Source organism: Oreochromis aureus, linkage group 20, assembly GCF_013358895.1.
Source record: "Oreochromis aureus strain Israel breed Guangdong linkage group 20, ZZ_aureus, whole genome shotgun sequence".
Lineage (NCBI taxonomy): Eukaryota > Metazoa > Chordata > Actinopteri > Cichliformes > Cichlidae > Oreochromis > Oreochromis aureus.
This window is the reverse complement of record NC_052961.1, coordinates 15,121,576-15,142,099: the sequence shown is the minus strand read 5'-3', so window position 1 is coordinate 15,142,099 and position 20,524 is coordinate 15,121,576. Positions and strand designations below refer to the sequence as shown.

General features: G+C 40.6%; 1 protein-coding gene across 5 annotated transcripts in view; it reads left to right on the top strand.

The window, feature by feature from the left end:
• Nucleotides 1-20,524, top strand: part of LOC116331066 (membrane-associated guanylate kinase, WW and PDZ domain-containing protein 1-like) — a 93,425-nt gene that overhangs the window by 50,267 nt on the left and 22,634 nt on the right. For 3 of the 5 annotated variants that reach the window (XM_039604450.1, XM_031753595.2, XM_039604453.1), the window contains 10 exons: nt 5,090-5,209; nt 6,995-7,183; nt 8,346-8,568; nt 9,160-9,242; nt 9,832-9,870; nt 11,924-11,981; nt 12,138-12,250; nt 13,559-13,681; nt 14,906-15,091; nt 15,308-15,919. In XM_039604450.1, the coding sequence (XP_039460384.1) occupies nt 5,090-5,209; nt 6,995-7,183; nt 8,346-8,568; nt 9,160-9,242; nt 9,832-9,870; nt 11,924-11,981; nt 12,138-12,250; nt 13,559-13,681; nt 14,906-15,091; nt 15,308-15,919 (1,746 nt within the window). The remainder of the gene's footprint in view (nt 1-5,089; nt 5,210-6,994; nt 7,184-8,345; nt 8,569-9,159; nt 9,243-9,831; nt 9,871-11,923; nt 11,982-12,137; nt 12,251-13,558; nt 13,682-14,905; nt 15,092-15,307; nt 15,920-20,524) is intronic. The other 2 variants (XM_039604451.1, XM_039604452.1) reach the window with 2 other exon arrangements.

Sequence of the window (20,524 nt, the reverse complement as noted above, 5' to 3'; positions counted from 1 at the left end):
AAAGGTATTTGCAGTCATATAACCCATAAAACCCTCAACATAAACTCGAAATTATATTATATACTGGGTAATAATGCGTTTCACAGAAAACTCCCGTGTGTGTGTGTGTGTGTGTGTGTGTGTGTGTGTGTGTGTGTGTGTGTGTGTGAGAGAAATATTGTTGCATATCCTTACTATGTTAGTCAGTTAATATCCACTACTGAATAGCAGCCTGTGTTACACTAAGAGTGAGAACTGATTGATGGGTTTTTTTCTAATATTTTACGGTCTGAAACCACTTTGAGTTAAATGTTAATGTGAATTGGCTATGTAAATAAAATTGAATTAACAATGTTAGCAGTTTACTAAACCAACCCTATGTCATCATATATATATATTTTTTTCCTGGTCTTAACATTGAGTGGATTTAAGACAAATGTTCAAACAGTAGTGAACACACAGTCAGCAGCAAGTCCCTGTGGTAGCTTCAGTCTGGGTGAGATTAGTATGTTTGAGTTACTGTTGAAGGAGCTCCTGTGTACACTTGAAGCCTGACATGAAGCCTCTCTATCGGGAACAAGCTGTCTAAAAAGCAGTCTCAGCCCGTCACTGTTATATAATACTACGACTGTGTTGTTTATGAGTAGCACAAAACGCATTGTGCTAGATTTAGGTTTTACATAAGCCATTTTTAATGCTTATTGCTGCAAATTACAATAATTATATAGCACAAAAAGCAAAGCTTAGAAAATGTATACAAGGTCTGCCAGTATGGTTTCACTATTAACAAATAATCATGATGTTTTAAAAATTAGGATGGGTGTGTATCCAGCAAAGGTACAGAAATTCAGAAACATTTTCTTAATCGTACAATGAAATGCTGAATTGCTAATTTGTTGAATGTGCTTGTAGGTTCTGGTCTGTAATAACTGAGTAAAACAGATTTTTAATCACTAGAATATCAATTGGATATACAGGGAAAGGAACGGGAAAAAGTAGTGAAGTCAGAAATTTAATCCACTCTATAGCCTTGCAATAAAGTGCAATGAGTTTGTGAAGCTTATAATGTTTGTCGAGAGAGATCATCCATCCATTTGTTTAGTTTTAAGCTTTGGATTGTGCCGTTGTACTGCCTTGATTTATTTATTTTTTTATAAGGGGTTAGTGTTTATGTCCACCCTCTGTACCAAACTTGGTGAAAACAGAGTATTTACGTGCACTTTTTCATATGTTCTCTGAGCGAACAGCAGCTCAACTTGTATATGTTTAGTGTTAAAAGTGAAGGCGTTTCCAAATGTGCTTGTTTCTTATTTGCCATCCGTGCTTGTACAGGCTGTTTTCTCACAGTAAAACAATAAAGTCCATTGATGGCTGACAGAGTTAGTTAATCAGAGTTGGGGTCAGGACTCACCATGGCACTGTCATTGTTTAACTGGACAGAGAAAATAGACATTGACCACACTGATAATTCAGAGTTGAGACTGACCTCACTGCTACTGTCCTACTACAGTGAAAGCATTGAAGCTCTGTCTGTGCTGCTGTTTATTCAACAGGGATTATCTCCTACACTTGATAAAATGCCTTTAGTTTTGTTTATGAATCTGGCAGAATAGACTTTTCTAGAAAGACATCAGTGATTCTTAAGAGCACAAATCTCCTCATCAAGTAGACTGTCAGATGCTGAGTTTTTAAATCTTGGCTTTGCAAAGTAATTTGTTCTGTGGAATAGCAAAGGGAAATGCCACGGCGTGATTAATTTGTCAACTGTCATGGACACAATATTAATTCTCTGAATGTATCAAGGTATTGCGGGCACTGAAATTAATAAGTAAAGCTCCTTTATAGTGAAACAGGATTTATAGGAACAGCAAATGTTTGGCATTTTTCCTTTAGGAATTTAATTTTTTCTTTGTAATATGACTTTTACAGTAGACTACAGTACTTCCATCTGTAAGGTTTTTCACTGCTGGATTTTGACAAAACAAACATCACTGTATTCGTTAACAATGCCACCTTGGCACTGTAGCACTGAAGTGACTGTTTTTCTTAAGCTGGTGTAACTTTGTAAGGCGCGTAACTGTGGAGCTGTGTCATTAGATAATTGTTAACTTGACTTCCGTTCCCTGGTCACTGGAATATTAAGAAATTTCAAAAATACAAAATGTGTAGTGCACTGTCCAGTGAATCAACTACAGCCACTACAAGAGTATCAAGTTGGGCTCAGTCTGGGGAACAAGAAGATACAGTAGTGTGAGACGTTTGCCTTCAGGGTTTACTGCAAAAGAAAAAGATCGTGGCTTGGATTAAAATGGACCCTTTTCACAATGTTAACCACGTGTTAAATCTGGTTTTAAAAAGCTATTTTAACCATTTAAAGACAACCTTCTTCTCTGCAATAAATAGGTTTATCTGCATACACACCTTTACAGTGCACCTACTACATGATATAAATGATTGCGTTCTACATGACACTTTTACATTATTTTTAAGGTAATAAGTACTTTATTTATCCCAAAATTTGGGATAGTGCTCAACTTAACTAGTTTAAAGATTAGGCTTTTCATCTGTACTGTAGTTTTTGACTAGTCTTTTTATCCCGAGCCATTATAAACAAGACATCACAACATTACGATTCCTCAGCTGCAGTCATGGTCCTGGAGCAACATTGGTTGTGACACGACCATCTCAGATGGTTCCACCTGTTAATTCTGCTCATTTATAATGCTGATAATACTGACCAGTGATTCAGCTGCTAAGAGATCCAAGCATGATGATGCTGATCACAAAAGACCCTTTAAATGTTAGATGTTGTTTATTTAATTGATTTATTTCATTCCAGAATTAGTTTAGGTGTGAAAAATGTAAACTACAAATTTCCAGTAAAATTCTTCTTATAGTTTCTGCTTTAATTGACTACAGTGTAAGTAAGCAGCGAGCCCACGGTGACTTTGTTTGGATTGAGATCCAGTGCACGGGGATTTATGGTTGCGACTTTATTAAATGCACCCAAATATGATGACATTTTGGGAATGGATTGCTCGCAAGCAATAAGAGTGGTTCCTTACTTTACTGATGCAGTTTCACTCATGGGGTTTAAAAGACAAAAATATTTTAAGAGAATGTTGTTTTATATATGATGGTGTGCTGATGTAACAAAAGGTTTAATATTTTATAATGTGGGCACATCAGAATTAGTCAGCCTATCAGAGCTCTCTCTACTGTGGGGAATAGCCCTGAATAACAGCTCCATTCCCAGCTCAGCAGACAGTGTCATTAGAGCACACCGAGCCTCAGAAACATCATCTTCCACCATGGGACCACCCAGTGGTATGACTCAAACTCCCAGAGACTGTTACTTTCATCTTATCGTGATCCACTAAGAGGAATAAAAAGCATCACTTTGCTCGTGTATTGCTGCTGTATACAGACAGTTTGAGGATTTATCATGCTTTCTTCATGTGAGTATTTTTGCTCACAGTTTAAGTCTTAGACAGCCTTGTGTAATAAAATTTCCTCCTCCCTTATCTATTTATCTCGAGTATCATTTTCAAAATGGCAGAAAGCAAAAAAGAATCGGCGTTTCCTTTGCGGGGCAGGTGTGGGACTGAACAGTGCTTGGTAAAGACTTGTTTATTACAGGGTGTTTGTGGGCTGGATGTACCTTGAGGGATAGACTGTGTGCTTGCATACTGGACGGGCTGAGGAAAATAAACATGAAAGAGTCTTTTTGTACTCCTCGCTCGACTAGAACAGTGACTTTAAACTATGTGAGAAGCACAATTACTGCACCCATCAACTTAAAAGCAATTCAGTGATCCCCTGACAAGTCTTCTAAAATGACCAACAGATTATTTGTATTTTTGCCCATACACCTATATTATATGTCCAGTCTTGATTAAATGTAAGTAGTAATGTTAGTAGTGAGTGCAATCAGATTGAATATTCAGTTTGTTTTCAGTGTTAATTAATAAGCTATTCAACCATCCAACAAGCAGTTCTGAAGGATTATACTGATAGCTTTAGTTGTGTTATAAGGTAGCGATTTCTTTTGTAGTTTGAAATCCTGCTTAATTCAGTGAGGTTCAACTGAATGTGGCCTGCAGTGCTTCACACTGGTGCAAGGGTTGCATGTTACATTCAAGTCTCTTGTTTAAGCCGGGTTTTGCAGCACCTCCTGCGTGTATGTAAATGCTCCTGTACTGATCACAGATGGGTTGCAACTTCCATCAACCATCTGGCACGTCATCTCATCTCCCTTCAATAAAGTCAAAGACACAATAGCCCCTGCCTCCATTGTCTGGTGTCAGCTTCCTCCTATAAAGTGTTCTCAATACAAAGTAAAACACAGCAAACCGCTAATCATTAACTCCAATAGGAGATCCGGCTCAGGGCAGTTGGGCCAGCAAGAAAGACAATGATCAGACTTCTAATGAGCATTTCTTTCAGAATTATGTCAAATACTTCCAGGTATAAGCTCCAGCTTTATTTTGTCTCAAATTAAAAGGCATTTATTGTACTACGGTTAAACCGAACGGCACCTCAGAATGCAGTGTAGCTTCCAAGCAGTGAACATGCATGCTTTAACAATCGATAATAATTTAGTTAGGATCCCTTTGGCAAAACGACTCTAATAGTATTATGTCAGTCCATTTTACAATTTCAAACTCACCATGAAGAAATTGAGAGATTGATAACACTATCAGGACTAGCGTATTGCTAAAGGTGACCTTTTTTCATCTTAGCGGGCAGCACTTTCCCATGAGACGGAGCGATGGCTCAAGATGCAAAGCCTTGATTTAATTTCCTGACATAATATTCACAGCCACTCAACAGACACTGCGCTTCCAGTGATGGCTCTGAATTACAATCACACCCTCTTCATTTCAGAACACTTTGCTGTGGCTGGTCATCATCTCAAAAAGCTGAATGAATCTTGCAGCGCTGGCTGCATTTCTAACATTAATGACAGATTTTTCGGTTGAGAGAGAGAAGTATATTGAACATGTTGCGCAAGGAGGAAGTGTCTTATTTTACTGTCATTCTATCCTAAAGATAAGGGTTGACTTTAGCAGCTTATTATTAAACTATTTCTTTTTTTTCCTACCCCTAGGTACAACCCGCCCCCCTAGAGACGGAGAGGTCCCAGGGGTGGATTACAATTTCCTGTCTGTGGAGGAGTTCCTAGAACTTGAGGAGAGTGGCACGCTACTGGAAATAGGAACATATGAAGGTGAGGAGGAGGAGGATGATGATGATGATAATGATCATAACTGGCACTTCATGTGACTCATGATTGCGCAGGTGTCCTCATTCTCCACAGATACAATGAGCGTAGCAGCCATCACAGTGTTTCGTACATGTAGGCAGGCTACAAAAGCATGCATTCAGTTGATTCTGATTATACAGTGCATGATGGGGGAGATGCATCCAGGAGACAGCAGGTCACTCCACATCTGGCCCTCTCACTCTGATTAGGACGGTGCTGTGCAGCGCTAAGTCTCATACTAACACAAACCTGTGTGTTTGTGTGCGTTGTTGTGGGCACGTGCATGCTTGTTCACAAGGCAGTGTGTTATGCAGGCCTAAGTCAGATTTGTGTGTGTGTGTGGTGTGTGTGTGGTGGGGGGGGCTTGGTTGGGAGGGAATGTTACGACATTAATCTGCTTGGCACCGACTCTGCTGTCTGTTGGCACGTTTCTTCCTTTCACGCAGACAATGTCAAATACCTATCCACAGGAGGCTGTGGCCATCCACGCTAGCAGATGAAGAGTGGATGATTGATTCTCAGCAAAATCTGTTTCAGATGCTCAAATATCTCTAAATATAACTATAGAAATAACTTTTTTTTTAAAAACTTGATTTTAGCGGAAGAGAGTAATTCAAGGGAGAGGATATGACCAAATTTAAATCATGGCTTGACAATCTGCCAGATGTTCTTATCTTCCTTTTAAGTTTAAAGAAAGAAGATTCATACGGGTCACATGCATGAAAATGTAAAGCTATAGAATCCACATGAGTAGCTCAGCTTAGCATAAAGGGGGGAAAAAATCAGAATTGCAGTTTCTGGATAGGGCAGGTTACCCTTTTCTCCCTGCTTCCAGTCTTAAGTCAAAGCTCGTCAAACTGGCTGCGGGGTGTAACATACTGTATTGATCTATTGAGTTTTGCAAGAAAGACAATGAGTATATTTTTTTACCAGACAGGCAAGCAATAATTCACTGCTTCTGGTAATAGCTGGAAGTGGTTCTTGTTTACGGTCAGTTGCTTTTTTTGTCTTTTACATCTCAGATAAGCTTGTAGGTGGGGGATTTGTTTTGTAACCCATGGACAGAGCTAGTTTAGTTGTTTTTCATTTCTAATGCCAAGCTGCGCTAACTGGTTCCCCAGGCCAGTTTCAACTGCAGAGTAGTTAATTGATTGAATGTATGGCTATTGAGTTCACACTGGCATTATGTGGTGTACATAACACCATACAGCATATGCATTATATACTAACTTGAAGAGTACTTTGAGAACTCAATTTCCCACAAAACCCAGACCTTGTGATCAGACCAGCGTTATATTGAACAAGCTGTTTCTTTGTTTGTGTTAGATTTTGCTTAATCTTTGACAATCAAACACTAAATAGCTTGTCACATGATACTAAAAACATACTCAAGGATGTAATATTGATTCCCACTTCCCCAAAACAATTTTTTTAGAGCTAAAAAGCGACTAAAACAAACTGTTCTGAGCTGGTCCACAGTTTTGATCGCTATGCTTTAAAGCCTCAAATCCAAACTAAAATCTTTTAGCTTTCCAACCAGCTTCTGATTTCTGCAATTTCTAGTCACATTGTGATCCAGCTTAATGTCTTTTCCTCCTAGCGTAAGATTAGGAGGTTTCATAGATGCTCTTCCTGCTATCTCCCTGTCCCCAACTCTTTCATTTTTATCCCCATCTTCCTTTCTCTGTTTCTCGCTCTCCCTCCTTCTGCGTCTCTCTCAAGCATACTAATGTCCTCCCTGTTGCCTAGGTAACTATTATGGGACCCCCAAGCCGCCAAGGCAGCCCATCATTGGGACAGTGATTCTCAGTGATGCAGGCTCCCATCAGTCCACCCCAACACGCACCAAGTCCTACAATGACATGCAAAACGCCCGCGTAGTGCCTGCTGACGACGACGATGACGACCAGGCCACGGAAATGAACAACAGTTTTACAGGTGAGGGCACCGCTGCCGATCCCAAAGTTTGGAAATCCAGCTTTCTTGGTTTCCGCATGTGTAGCATTCCCCGCGTGTGCTTTGCTTCTTCTCCACTGGATGTTTGTTTAAGCGTGTCTCGGTAAACATGTATGTACCCAAGATTAGGAACACACAAGGAAAGAGATAATGTGTGTATGTTTATTATCCTCTCCTCTGCTGTACGGTGATGGGTGTCTGGCGGTTACATCATGTCTTTGTGATGCTGATTCCTTTTCTGTGAGCCTCCAAACACTGCCATCTGCCTGTGAGGAGGGGTGTAGTGGGGGAAGGTTTAGATTACAAACTGCACTCAGTGTTCATAATTTTCTCCTTGCCACCACCTTGCTCTGGTTTCAATAACTATATTATTTTTTAAAGCTTTTTCTCACTAAATTGCCCCTAACATTTACTCACATTTACCAATTCTGAATATTTGTCCCTTGGCTGATTGAAATCATGTTTATGCCTGCTGATTCTCAGCATATGTCAAGAGATTAGCTGCCGTTATAAACTAATTCCTAAACAAAAAACTAAAGAATGAGCCAAAGTTTTTCACGATTCTCTTCCTCCTGAGGGGGTTTATCCTGTTTTGAGTGCAAGACATGGTGTCTTTTTTTTTTTAACTTGATCCTGTGAAACTATGCCCTCTCTGTGTCCCCCTGCTAGGCTGCCAGAGTGTTGAATTTGCATTTGATCAACCCTGAAAAGCCCACGGAAGTGGTGGAGGATATTTGGCCAAAACTGGGGAGGGAATGGGAATGGGGGCTGGGATTGACTAGCTTTAGGAGAAAAAGGCCTGTGGGCAGAGAGGTAAAACGGGTGGGGGTCAAAGTGGGTTTGAGAGACAGTTGCTGAGGAAATTAGCATATTCCTGTGACCCTTTTCAATACACTAGAAATGGGCGGGAACCAAGCAGCGGAAGGGAGAAGTGCTAGCACTTTAGTGTGGCTAGAGATGCCTGATGTGGTCTAAAGGCAATCAAGACTGAGCATGTTTGCTTTTTTTAATGTCTTCCTTTCCTGCATGCATGAAATGTGATTATTATTTTTTTTGTTTGTTTTCTGTTGTTGTTCTGTGTCGTTGTTACGTCACCCAGGATCCTTAGTACGTAGTCTCTTTCCCTCTCCTTTGCTGTGCGCAGGTAACCCTAACGACCAGGATGAGAGCCGCAGCGGCATTCTCCGGCCGTACCCTGCACGTGACAGTGCTCTATCCTGTGGTCTGAACAATGCGGCCACCTCTACCGCAGAAAGCGGGCAGCAAACCCTTGCAGAACCGCAGGTCTCTCCAGAAGACCCGCTGGGACCACTGCCTGAAAACTGGGAGATGGCCTATACTGAGAATGGGGAACTTTACTTCATAGAGTATGTATCAACAGACTCTCGACGCCGCCTGTTTATACATTTTTTTTGGCCATGGCTCACGCTGTAGTCGGTGTTTTCTGCATTTTACCTGCACTATTATCCCTTTTGTTCGTCCAGTTGCTTGTCTTCCCACTTGATTTGGTTTTTAGGCCTTCCCAGCCAACCTGCCCAGCCCCCTGGGTGCTACTGCTTTCCTGTTAATCCCTGCATGTCCCGATCTCAAAAGGAGATCACATCCTGATCACCTGACTACCTCCACCTCTCTGTCCTCTCTGCAGCACGGCAAAGGCACAACACCAGGACATGGCTGTGTATTTTCAGAGCTTGTATGTTCATTTCTGCTATCACTGAATTACAGAATGTTCTTGTTTAACAATTGAGGGAAAAGTCAGGTCGCTTACTGTTTATTTCCTTCCTGTGCGCCTCTGTTCTTTTCATTTGTGTTTGCAGCACACCTTCTGTCCTCTGTAAACTTGCTGACGTGTTTTTCCTAATTCTCATTGATGCATTCGTGTCCCCCTGCTGTGCTTTTATATGTCAGTCTGACAGCCTGTGTTGAATTATTCGGTTCTCTTGTTTGCTTCCTCTCAGCCACAATACAAAGACCACATCATGGCTGGATCCTCGGTGTAGAGACAGAACCTCCAGACCGCTGGAAGAGTGTGACGATGATGGTAAGCTTCTATTCCTCATTTACGAAATCAAAGCGTTCATCCACACTCCTGTGTAGTGGTTCAGGAACAGCGGGGGATGCTCCGGGTCTCAGAAGTGAGGCTCCTCTTGTTTATTGAGTGATGCCTTTGTTAATTTCTGGTGCTGTTTTTAGTACATTCATTTGGTTTTGATTGAAAGATTTGTTGGAAATTGGAATGTGCTACATTTGTCTTGTTGTTAGCTCTACTGTCATCAAAACCTGACATGTAATTTTCAAATAAACAGAAAAAAACGTTTGATAAATTCCAAATGACACTTTGTTTACGCCTCACTCCGAACACAAATTGCATAATTGCCCCATCAAGTGGTGAAATCTAGAATGGCACCCCAAGTCTCAATAGATTTCTCAGGGTATTTTGAGATGTTGTTATATTCCAAGACAGTCTTTTTCTAAGGGCTTTCCCTTTTCCTTTGTCTTTCTCTGACTGGTCACGTCATTCCTTATTTGCTTTGGATTCCTGCATCCTTGATCCACTTTCCATCTGCTATCGTCCCCTTTTTTTTCTCTTCATTTTCTCTTCTTTGTTTCATCCTGCTTTGTCCTTGGAGAAGAAGGGATACATACAGAAGACCTGGAGAGTGATCTAGGTAAGGTTTTTGAAGGTTTTATGGAGGATATTCTGCTAGGTTAAAATTATATTATTTCAAAGATGCCATTCAAAACTGATCATCTCAAAGAGGAAATTTAATTGGGCATCAGCTTCAAATCCAAGGCCCTGAATTCTGTAAGGAAGATGTATGTATTTAGTTTAGAGCAAAGGTAGCTGCAAGGGTTTAAAGGAGTTTTTTTTTTTAACTAACAAAACATGCATAATGCTCTAGTGCAGGGATGTCCAACTCCAGTCCTCGAGAGCTACTGTCCTGCAGCTTTTAGATGCATCCCTACTCCAACACAGCTAAATCAGATGGTTGGATTACCTCTTCAACATGCCATCAAGTTTGGCAAAGGCCTGGTAACAAGCCATTCATTTGATACAGGTGTGTCAGAACAAGGATGCATCTAAAAGTGCAGGACAGTAGCTCTCGAGGACTGGAGTTGGACACCCCTGCTCTAGTGCAAAGTTCTATTTTCATCTCATGGTGCTGAGGGATGATGACCATATTATATTCTACTGGATTTTGTGGAAAAAATGTTTGTTTTTTTCTCAAATATCTCACACATTATCAAGCAGAGCTATTAGTAAGAATACAAATGCCAGACTCATCAGAATGGATGTTCAATCTTTAATCTGCCCGCTCCAAACTACAAAGCCTGTGTAATGTCTGGTTTCACCTACGTGAGAATAGTGCAGTGAAGATGGCTTCAGTTCAAGGATGGCAAATAAATCCGTCCAGTGTACCATCATAACTTGCATCTTAGTACGTGTCGATTTTTGGCTGTTGGTTTTATATTTCTCGCTCTTCTACCTAGATATATGTCTCTAGGCTTTAGGATTGTAATAAAACCACAGTATTTATCCATCACATGCATTACAGTGAAATATACTGTATGCTATTGTTGATCCTGAATTTTTTTCCTAACATCCATTTACGGAGGTTGTTTGTTTTAGGAGATCTGAATCATGCAATTTGCATCGGATGCAATAAAATGTGATATTTTACTGCATGAACAAGAAGAGTTATTAGCCGTAAGTGCACTAGTACCATTTGTAATACTGAGGTTTCACTGGGCCACAGGTAGATATATGCACTCAGTTTTCTCGCAGGCAGGCAAATTGCTCATTTGCTGATTCTCATCCCATTCGCAAGTAACACAAACAGCCATGCAATGGAACGCAAGCTCAGTCTTAAACAAGACTCTGAATGTCTGGCTTCGAGCCTTTATTATTCCAGGCTGCTCAGATGCAGACGGTCTGTGATTATTGATTGTGAAATCCAGACTCTTATAAAAGTGTTTACTGGACTTCAGAGAAGCCCACAGGAACACAAGGAGGTAATGTCTTTGTCTGAAATCAAATACAGCGAGATAGGAGACGTGAGATGCCAACATCTTAATGGGAACATGTCAGTTTAATAGGCGCGTGGTCATGAAATGTGGTTAGGTCTGTGTACAATGTGTAGGGGTGTGTTCACAGAGGTAGTGATGTAATGTATGGTAATACTTAGCGAAATAACTGCATCATGCTTTTCAGTTATTTATTAAATGGTCAGACTGCATTTGTAGCCTGTGCGGTCTTGTTTGAAGCTGTTTGCTGTTATTTTCTCAGTTATTGTGTTTTGGCCATAATGAGGATAGTAAAATTGGTTACAGGCAGCTGGAGAGATATTATTAAATAACAAGCTGGATACTTTATTACTGGTACCCATGTACTGAAATCCTTATGATGTAAAGGGAAAAGAAAAGAGTTTGTGCTCCAAGCACAGTTTTACAAAAAGTAATAAAGCTGAAGTTTTAACATGGACGATGGAAAAGTGTTTTTCAGTGCTCAGCAGGACAAAACCAAAACTACAATTTCATCCTCTTTTGGCATGTATGTTAAAATCCATCACTGGGATAAAGGCAAGGTGTCCTTTCTAGTGAAATAGTTTTACTCCTATAACTGTGGGACTGAAAGACTGTGTTACCCAAACCAAACTATCCCACTGAGCTCTGCTAAAATGTAATTTTTGTCTTCAATGCTGTGTACCTTCTCTATTTCAGAGCTGCCTCCAGGATGGGAGAGGATAGATGACCCAGTGTATGGGGTGTACTATGTAGAGTAAGTGAATCTCCTTATTGGCAGCTTGCAAAGACAAACGGGGTTTCTCCAGATGAAACACCCTTTTATAAATCTCTTCTCCGCTTAAGTGAATCTGAGACTAATCAGTCTCCAAGTTATTATCTTGTTCTCTTTCCCTCTCGCCCTCTGTCTCAGTCATATAAACAGGAAGACTCAATATGAGAACCCGGTGGTGGAGGCGCGGCGTCGAAAAATCCTTGAGCAGCAGCAACAGCCGCAGCCTCCAGAAGGTGAGCGGTATATTCGAGGTTCGTTTCCTGCCCTGGCACGGCACCATTTCTTTCTTTCTTCATGTCTGTCAGTGTCATGTCCTTATAGTTTGTCCACTACTATCCAGGGCTTTGGCCAGACTGCTTGTCTCTGAATTAATTCGACTTTAACTTACTTAATGAAAATGGGGGGGGGGCAGTATAAATATATATTATTGTTACTGAAATCAAAAGGATTAAAAATGGATTCTCATAAGGACGTTTCACAAAAGTAGAACTGGCCCAAGCCAGGGGTTGTCTTTGATGTTTAGGTTTTAATTTATGTGATTTATAGTCATAAGTGCCATTTTGTATTTGATCATTTATCCTGCATTACCATGAAAAGGCAAGAATGATGTTTACTTTAGAGATTCAAAAACTTTGAGTTGGCAGTCGAGGGTGAAAAGACTGACAGAGGTGAGGCAAAGATGCATGCATGAGGATAAGGGCTCACGATGATGCACTAACAGTAATAAAATGCATTGAAACGCAGTATATTAGCAGCAAATTAACTGGCCTGCTTGCTATACTAATGCAATAGCCAGTATTCTGCCTTTCTAGCCATATGCTCTATTCTTATTTCTTAGCTGTGCCAATCCATGAGCAAATTCAGTTGGTTCCAGTATCTCTTCTTTTTTTCATCTCAGAAGTAAACTTTGTCTATTATTTATTCATTCAAACTCAGATATGATCAACTCAGTTTAAGTCACTGTTGTTCACGGTACACAAAAAATTCAATACAGTGGCAGACAGTCCAGTGTAATGGCAATGCAACACAGACACAACTGCCGTGATTTAAAGTCGGCATCACTCAAGCTGCCTGTACATCCATAAGAACATTGGAGAACAGAAGTGCCAATAACTAACTCAGCATATTTTTAAAAGTGCCACTGACTGCATGAAAACATTACTCCTCACACGCTCCACAGCCTACAAAATGTGATAACTGCATTTCACAGTTTGCATGATGTAAGTCAAAGAATAAGAGTAACAACATCCATTTCTATTAATTGTGTTCATTTGTTTTAACAGTACTAACACTCAGACTGTGTTAAGTGTTTGTAATATGACGCTTTTGCAACAACAGATATAATTTTGCTGCATAACATTTGCTGAGATCAACAGTATGATATACACGACAAAAAAACACTAGTAGAAGTACAGATAAGTATGAATAGTACTTCCTTTCAGCTCCGTGTTTGTGTGTATTTTGATGTTAAGTGTTTCTGTGTGCATGTGTGGCATGTAAATACACCTCTGTGTCGCGCGTGTGTGGATTAACGTTTGGATACAAATGTGTCTGTGCAGAGTGGATAGAGGAGCACTCCTCTGCAGCAGCTCCACTGGCAAACTACGCACCAAACCATCTGGAGACCTACAGGGAACCACAGGTCCCACCAACTCTACCTCCTGGCCCTACAGGAGTCAAACGTAAATCATTATGTTTATAGACTTTATATATTATTACTATTTGTTTTTTCAAAGGAGTTGTTTCAGCTTGCTTTTTCTTTGTCTGTTTGTGGGTGGCGTTACTCAGAAGGTAATTTTTGGAGTCCATTTGGATCTGGATCTGAATCCAGGAATTTTTGGAAGGGTTCTATACAGTTTACAATAGAGCAAAATTGGACTTTTAACACAATCTTCAGAAAAACAAACTGAAAAAATATGATCATAAACCAATCCAGAAAGCCTTCTGGGACTGATTTAATGCCTTTGTCGAGGGAATTTTTAGCTTTGGCTGAGAAATAGCCTTGGACTACTTTTTTTTTTCTTTTCATTTCATTATGGGCTCCCCAAACTACATCCTGTACAAAATACTGTGCAGTCCACCTAATAGCCTTAAATGGTACATTTCATAGAACAGTCAGTTTCTGAGAAAACAGCTCCTTTGTCGGGGATTAAGAAATCTTGCCAATTTCCCAACTTCTGTTATTATACTCTTTCTGTTCAAAGCATTGAAGAAAAATGTGTACCTCAACCATCAATGCATTATTGTGAGATGGGAAGTAGTACTGCAAAAAGGCATACTGTATATTGCAAACAAATACAAACCAAAGAAAATAATAAGAAAGTAGGATTCAAAGGATGCAAGACGAACACAGTGTCCAGTTTTAAAACCCATCAAGTTGGTTTGAACAGAGCTGTGAAAGCAAAGCAACCTAATAAATGCAACACTTTTTCCTAAAAGAAATAAAAAAAATAATAATAATTCTACAGTAACATTAGGGGCATACTTTGCAAATAATGTTTCTTTTTCACTGTCAGGAGTGTGCTTAGCCACAAAATGGCTAATTCATTCAGAATAAATGTTTTAAAATGATTTTACACCGATAGATGATGAAAGATTCATCGTGTAAATATCAGTAACAACTGGAGAAGTGGGTGTGGTTTGACCAGTAGTGTTGTTTAAGTGAAAACAGGAAAGTAATTTCAAAAACATTCATTTTTGTTTTCATTTCCACCAAAAATTACAGCTGTGCCTTTTCTTTTCTTTTTTTTTCTTTTTTATAGTCGTCACATATTTAACTGCAGTGAATTCATTTGACTTCTGAATCTGAGGGACAAAATTCCCGACATGCCACCTAAAAGTTATTCATGTTCTGTAATGTATGTTATGTGGATGGATACAAGAGTTGTTTCTGGCCCACTCTGCAGGGGGGAAACCTTTCTTTACAAGAAACCCAGCAGAGCTGAAAGGAACCTTTATCAACACGAAGCTGAAGAAAAGCTGCCGCGGCTTCGGTTTTACTGTGGTTGGAGGAGACGAGCCAGATGAGTTTCTACAGATCAAAAGTCTAGTGCTGGATGGGCCTGCAGCTTTGGATGGCAAGATGGAGACAGGTGCAGTACATGACCACCATCCACAGAGGGCACTCTTTTCTTTTTAAAAACGTTGTGTTGTCGTTTCCTGACTCCATCTCTTTATTCTTTGAGTCTAACCGCCACACAGCTGTGATTAATCCCAGATATCACTAACAGTGTAATGTGAATCTGACCTGGTAGGGGTTTTAACTGTAAACGACAACATTACCAATATTGTGATCTTTCTTTGTGCAGGTGATGTCATAGTCAGTGTGAATGACACCATTGTGCTGGGCTACACCCATGCTCAGGTTGTGAAGATCTTCCAATCCATCCCAATCGGCTCCATGGTCGATCTGTCTTTATGTCGTGGCTACCCGCTGCCCTTTGACCCTGATGACCCCAACACTAGCCTGGTGACCTCGGTCGCAATATTGGACAAAGAGCCTATCATCGTCAATGGACAGGAAACGTTTGACCCGCCTTCCAACCAGGCCGGACCCATTAACGGCTTGCGTGAGCCACGGCCGCACAGCCCGTCAGCCGAGGTGGCGTCTAACGGCTCACACGGCTACACCAGCGATGTGGTCACCTTGGCCTCGTCCATAGCCACCCAGCCCGAGCTCATCACTATCCACATGGAGAAGGGAGACAAAGGTTTTGGCTTCACCATTGCTGACAGCCTGACCGGGGGAGGTCAGCGGGTCAAACAAATAGTGGACTATCCGCGGTGCCGTGGCCTAAAGGAGGGAGATATTCTGATGGAGGTCAACAAAAGAAATGTCCAAAATATGAGTCACAACCAGGTGGTGGACCTGCTGAGCAAATGTCCCAGAGGCAGCGAGGTCACTATGCTGGTGCAAAGAGGTATGTATTACAAGTCTTATAAATGTATATCAACAGGGGCGGAGAAACAGATGCAGGTAGTCAAGTTTTGACATGAAAGGCTATGAGATCAAATACACAAAAGAATACAGTGCTGAACAGACAACAGCTTGAACAGTTGGCACACTAAGAGTAATAAGGGGGGAAAAAGCAGCAGAGACAAGTGAGGAGGAGAGTGGGTGGCAGAATGAAAATTGGACAGACCAGAGCGGATGAAATGAGAAGAGGTAAAGAGACGATGGGATGAATTAGAATGACTGTGGACGAGCAGATGAGTGTGGGAAGGAGTGGGAGGACGGGTAAGAGCTGAGATGGATGAATGAGAGGGGAGGAGAGGAGGAGCACGTTAGGTCAGGGACTCGTATATCAGAGTCGGCCTTCACTACCTGATGTTAGTTATTTGACATGTTGAGCGAATGTGTGACTTCTCATCTTCCGTGTTGATGTGTTTTATTTCCAAATTACCCTGGAAATTACTTTGGTCCTGAAAGCTTCCTGAAAAGTCATTGTTGAACAATTTCGATTCTGGCTTCAGCTATAATGGTTGTGGGTTTTTTTTTTTTGGGGTTGACATGATTGTGGCTGTTTCAGCCAATCTTGCTCCGAGATGCTGCACTTTTGACCTGAAACGACCCGGAGTTAAATGTTTCTCTCGCTGAAATGTCAACAAACCGTTTTGCGTGACAGAGTTTAGAGTATTCACGTGGCTACTGAATGACGTTCAAGGTCCCTCATTTGTGTTGAGTCCTTATTGTTGTTAAATTGTCATTCATGTTGGCTGACCCAGATCTGTATTAGTGGCAGGTTGCACCCCACATCAATTATGTCCTCTAATGAGCTGACCTTGTGCACTGCAGCTGGAATAACACTGCTGTATTGTGTTAAATGTCAGCATCATTATGGACCAGTGTGGGAGAGAGAATAATATGGATGCAGAGCAGTATTTCCCCCTGACAGCAGAGAGGGAGAGGTGCAAAAGTAAGGAGGAGGCCTTAGGCAGTCACTGGTGACTGATAGCAGCATAGATCATCTCCGTTATGTTTGATATCAACCTGCCAATACTGTTGGATCAGGTGAGTGACCAGGTGATGAGGGACAAAGTACACAACCACAGGCTGCTGCATAATACCTTTTATTAACAGCTGACACACAGCATTGGGGCATTTATTTATTTTAAGGCTCTCTCATCCAGTTTAAGGTCACGGGGTACCTGGAACCTATCCCAGCTGTCATAGGGTGAAAGGTGGGGTACACCCTGAATAGGCTGCCAGTCTAGCGCAGGGCTGCTGTCTGAGAATAACATTGATAACTGTGAGATAAACCTTGTAAAAGCCTCTAAACAAAGACTGCCAGTTCGGAGCTCTGATGACAAAAGATGACCTCGAGCAAAATTCAGACAGAAGGACAAAACTGTTACAATGTGACTTACATCTGCAAGCGTGCAGTGTGCACTGACCAATGCAACATTACTGAAGTATGTTTAAAGCAGATTTCACTAAAGACCATCTTATGATACTATCAAAGTAGCTGTTCAAGTGACTATTGAGCACACATTATATAAATCTGCCTTTGCATGTTTCTTTCAAGTAGTCTTCAGCAATAGTTCTCTAGGCTTCTTGAAGGACACTGAAAGCTCTTCTTAGGAAGTTAGTTGTTTTCCGTTCTCTATCAAGATGATCCCACACTTTAAATAATGAGGTCCGGGTTCTGTGGAGGCCAATCCATGACTGATAGTGTTCCATTATCAGTTTTTTTCTTCTACCCAGATATGCTTTTCCTGCATTAGCAGTGTATTTGGGATCATTATCATGTTTGAAACTTAAGCCGTTGCCATTTAGATAGATAGCACTGATCTGATGATACTTTCCTGCATCCATAATTCCATCAGTTCTGACACCACTGGCTGAAATCCAGTCCCAAACCATGATAGGATCTGCCTCATGTTTTACAGATGGCTATAAAGACTACACATGGTCACACATGGCTTCTGACCTTCCATTACTGACAATGATTTGAACCAAAGTGAAAAAAAAAAACGCCATTAATACTTGTTGCCACTGATTTTTCAGTCCAGATCTTTGTAATTTGGCACATCCCAGCCATTTTTTCTGTTTCCCTTCCTAAAGAAGTCAAGCTTCTTGACAGCCTGAGACCATTTTTGATGAGTAAACCGTAGATGGATCAAGTGAGGGGCCATAAATCCAGCAAAGATGAGTCACATCTTTGCTGAATTTTTTTCCTGTTTTTTTTAGAGACATACTTGATTCTGTTCATCTGCTGTAGATAGGTGTTTGTTTGTTTTTTCAAATTGTAATTAATTTTTTTAAAGACACCTGCCAAGCTTTGCATTAATATCTCTTTGGGAATAGCTCGTCTGGTGCAAAAAATCAGACCTGTTAACTTTGGGATTGTTTGTTGATTTTAGATAAAGAAATGGTAACAAATGATGTGTTTTTGCAAAAAGGTTTATGGTAATAAAGCACCTAAAGACACAATTTAACATTGATTCTTTGCTAAGTTGTTTGTGTATACACAAATACTGGTTTATCCCTTCAGTTAGGTGCCTTTTTATGCTTTAATGGTTCATAGGTCAGTATTAAGTGGCTTACCAAAAAAAGGAAATTCCTCTGAAAATGGTCAGGTACAAGGATGGGAAATCCTGGAGAACTATTGCTCAAGACCACTTTAAAAATTAGAAGAAAGTCTGGTACCTTTGGAAGCAAAATGGAGAAAAAAAGAAAAGAAAAATGAGAGGTGACTTTTACTCATAACTGTATGTAAAAACCCCTGCCTCAAACAAGTACCTCAAAACCAGTCCTGGTTCTGCCCTCCATGCCAAGCTGGACAGCAGGACAAGAGTGTAGCAGGAGTCTTTCCTTAGTACTAGCGTGAGAGATGCCAAGATGCCTCAAATAGATATCGTACAGTTTTGTCAGGTATAGCTTGCACATGTTTAAGAGTGTAAAAACCCACCTTTAGTTGATCAAAAGAAAATTAACTTTTGAAGGCATTTATCAAAAACCTGTCCATTCGATAACTAGATCACGTTAACTGTCGATTAGGTGATTTAAAATGCCATTATGGTAAATTATGAGTAGGTGCACGTGACAGATTAACCAATAAATATGAAAAATAGTTTATGGTTGTAGCTCTTGTTCTGATCGAGATTTGTGCTCTGTTTTCTAAGAGTTATGCTGCGACCTTTCAAGGATCGCTAGTAGCTAGCACATAATTGTTCCCAAACAACAGTTATAGGAGGTAAAAAGAGTGAGATAAGAGGAAAAGCAGAGGATGAGAAATATGAGAACCGGGGATCATGTTTTGAGAAACTGGAGGTGGAGGATTAGAGGAGAGAGTGTGAGATTTGCTGAACAGCACTGAAAGTTCAGCAAGGGGAGCATATATGAGGGGATTGGCTTTTGAGATGGAGAGGAGGAGGAGGAGGAACAAGGTGGACTTCAGCTAGAAGAGAAGTTTAATCGGTTCATCTGTGACTCATCAATCTGCGTCGTCTGACTCAGAGTCAGCAGAGTCCGGTCTTAGGAGAAGGCGCAAATCACAAGGTCAGAACATCACATTGATTTATCACCAGGATTGTTTTCCATTCAAATATGACAGCTAATTTTCTGTTTCCCACGCCAGCTGCAATTTTTAGCCTGCTTTTCTTTGAATACAAAATATTCTGTGGCAAAACTAGAAATAGATCTTCATAGGTTGAGAAAATGTGCAAAGCAAAACCGAACGTAGTTTAAGTTTTTTGTTTGTTTGTTTTCTAAGAGTCAGATTGAGTTGTCTCTATTATCACATATGCACAACAAAGTGTGAAAACATCTTCTGGAGTCGTACACTCGTTTGTTCCCGTCGCTCTGAGGCAGCATTGCTCTGAACTCTACAGTGTCAGGGCAGTTTGGTGGTGGTTAATGTGAGATAATGTGCACAGTGAGTTCAGAAGCTCTGTGACAGAACACATTGGGTGTGCATTTGCAATAACTGTAATGCTCCCTGCAGTGACATAACAGTGAAATGAGCAGAGCCACATTGGCGATCGCTGCTCCTCCAAATGTGTAGTTATTGAACATCTCAAGCAGAGGATTTCAAAGTTCTGGTGACTGATTTTAGAGAGCCTTCATATTCTGAATGGCTTCACAGAATACAAATGCTTCATGTAAAACAAAAACCTTTAGGTGTAGGTGGATGGTGGTTTATTTTAGACATTGTAACTTTTAGGGTTGTTGTTTTTTTTTTAACATTAGGGATGTGGTTGTTGCAGTGTTTTAACGTCTGCTGTATTTCTGAGATGGGAAGGTTCACTTTGCTGTGATGACTAAAACAGATGTGAAGTAAAAACCCTTCTTTAGTCACCACCTGTGCTGCTAGATAGTAACATGACATGAACTATGGATGATTAAAATGTTCTTTCCTCACTACACTCTTGCTCCACTATTGGCCTTGTGAGCTACACTTTGAGGAGTCTAGATCTAGAGGAAGGCAGAATGTGTGTGCAATTAAAATTAGAAGTATGAAAGTACCCTGTACAGGTGAAGGAAGTACATGTTAAACTCCTGCATAGCAGAAGATATTAAAAAT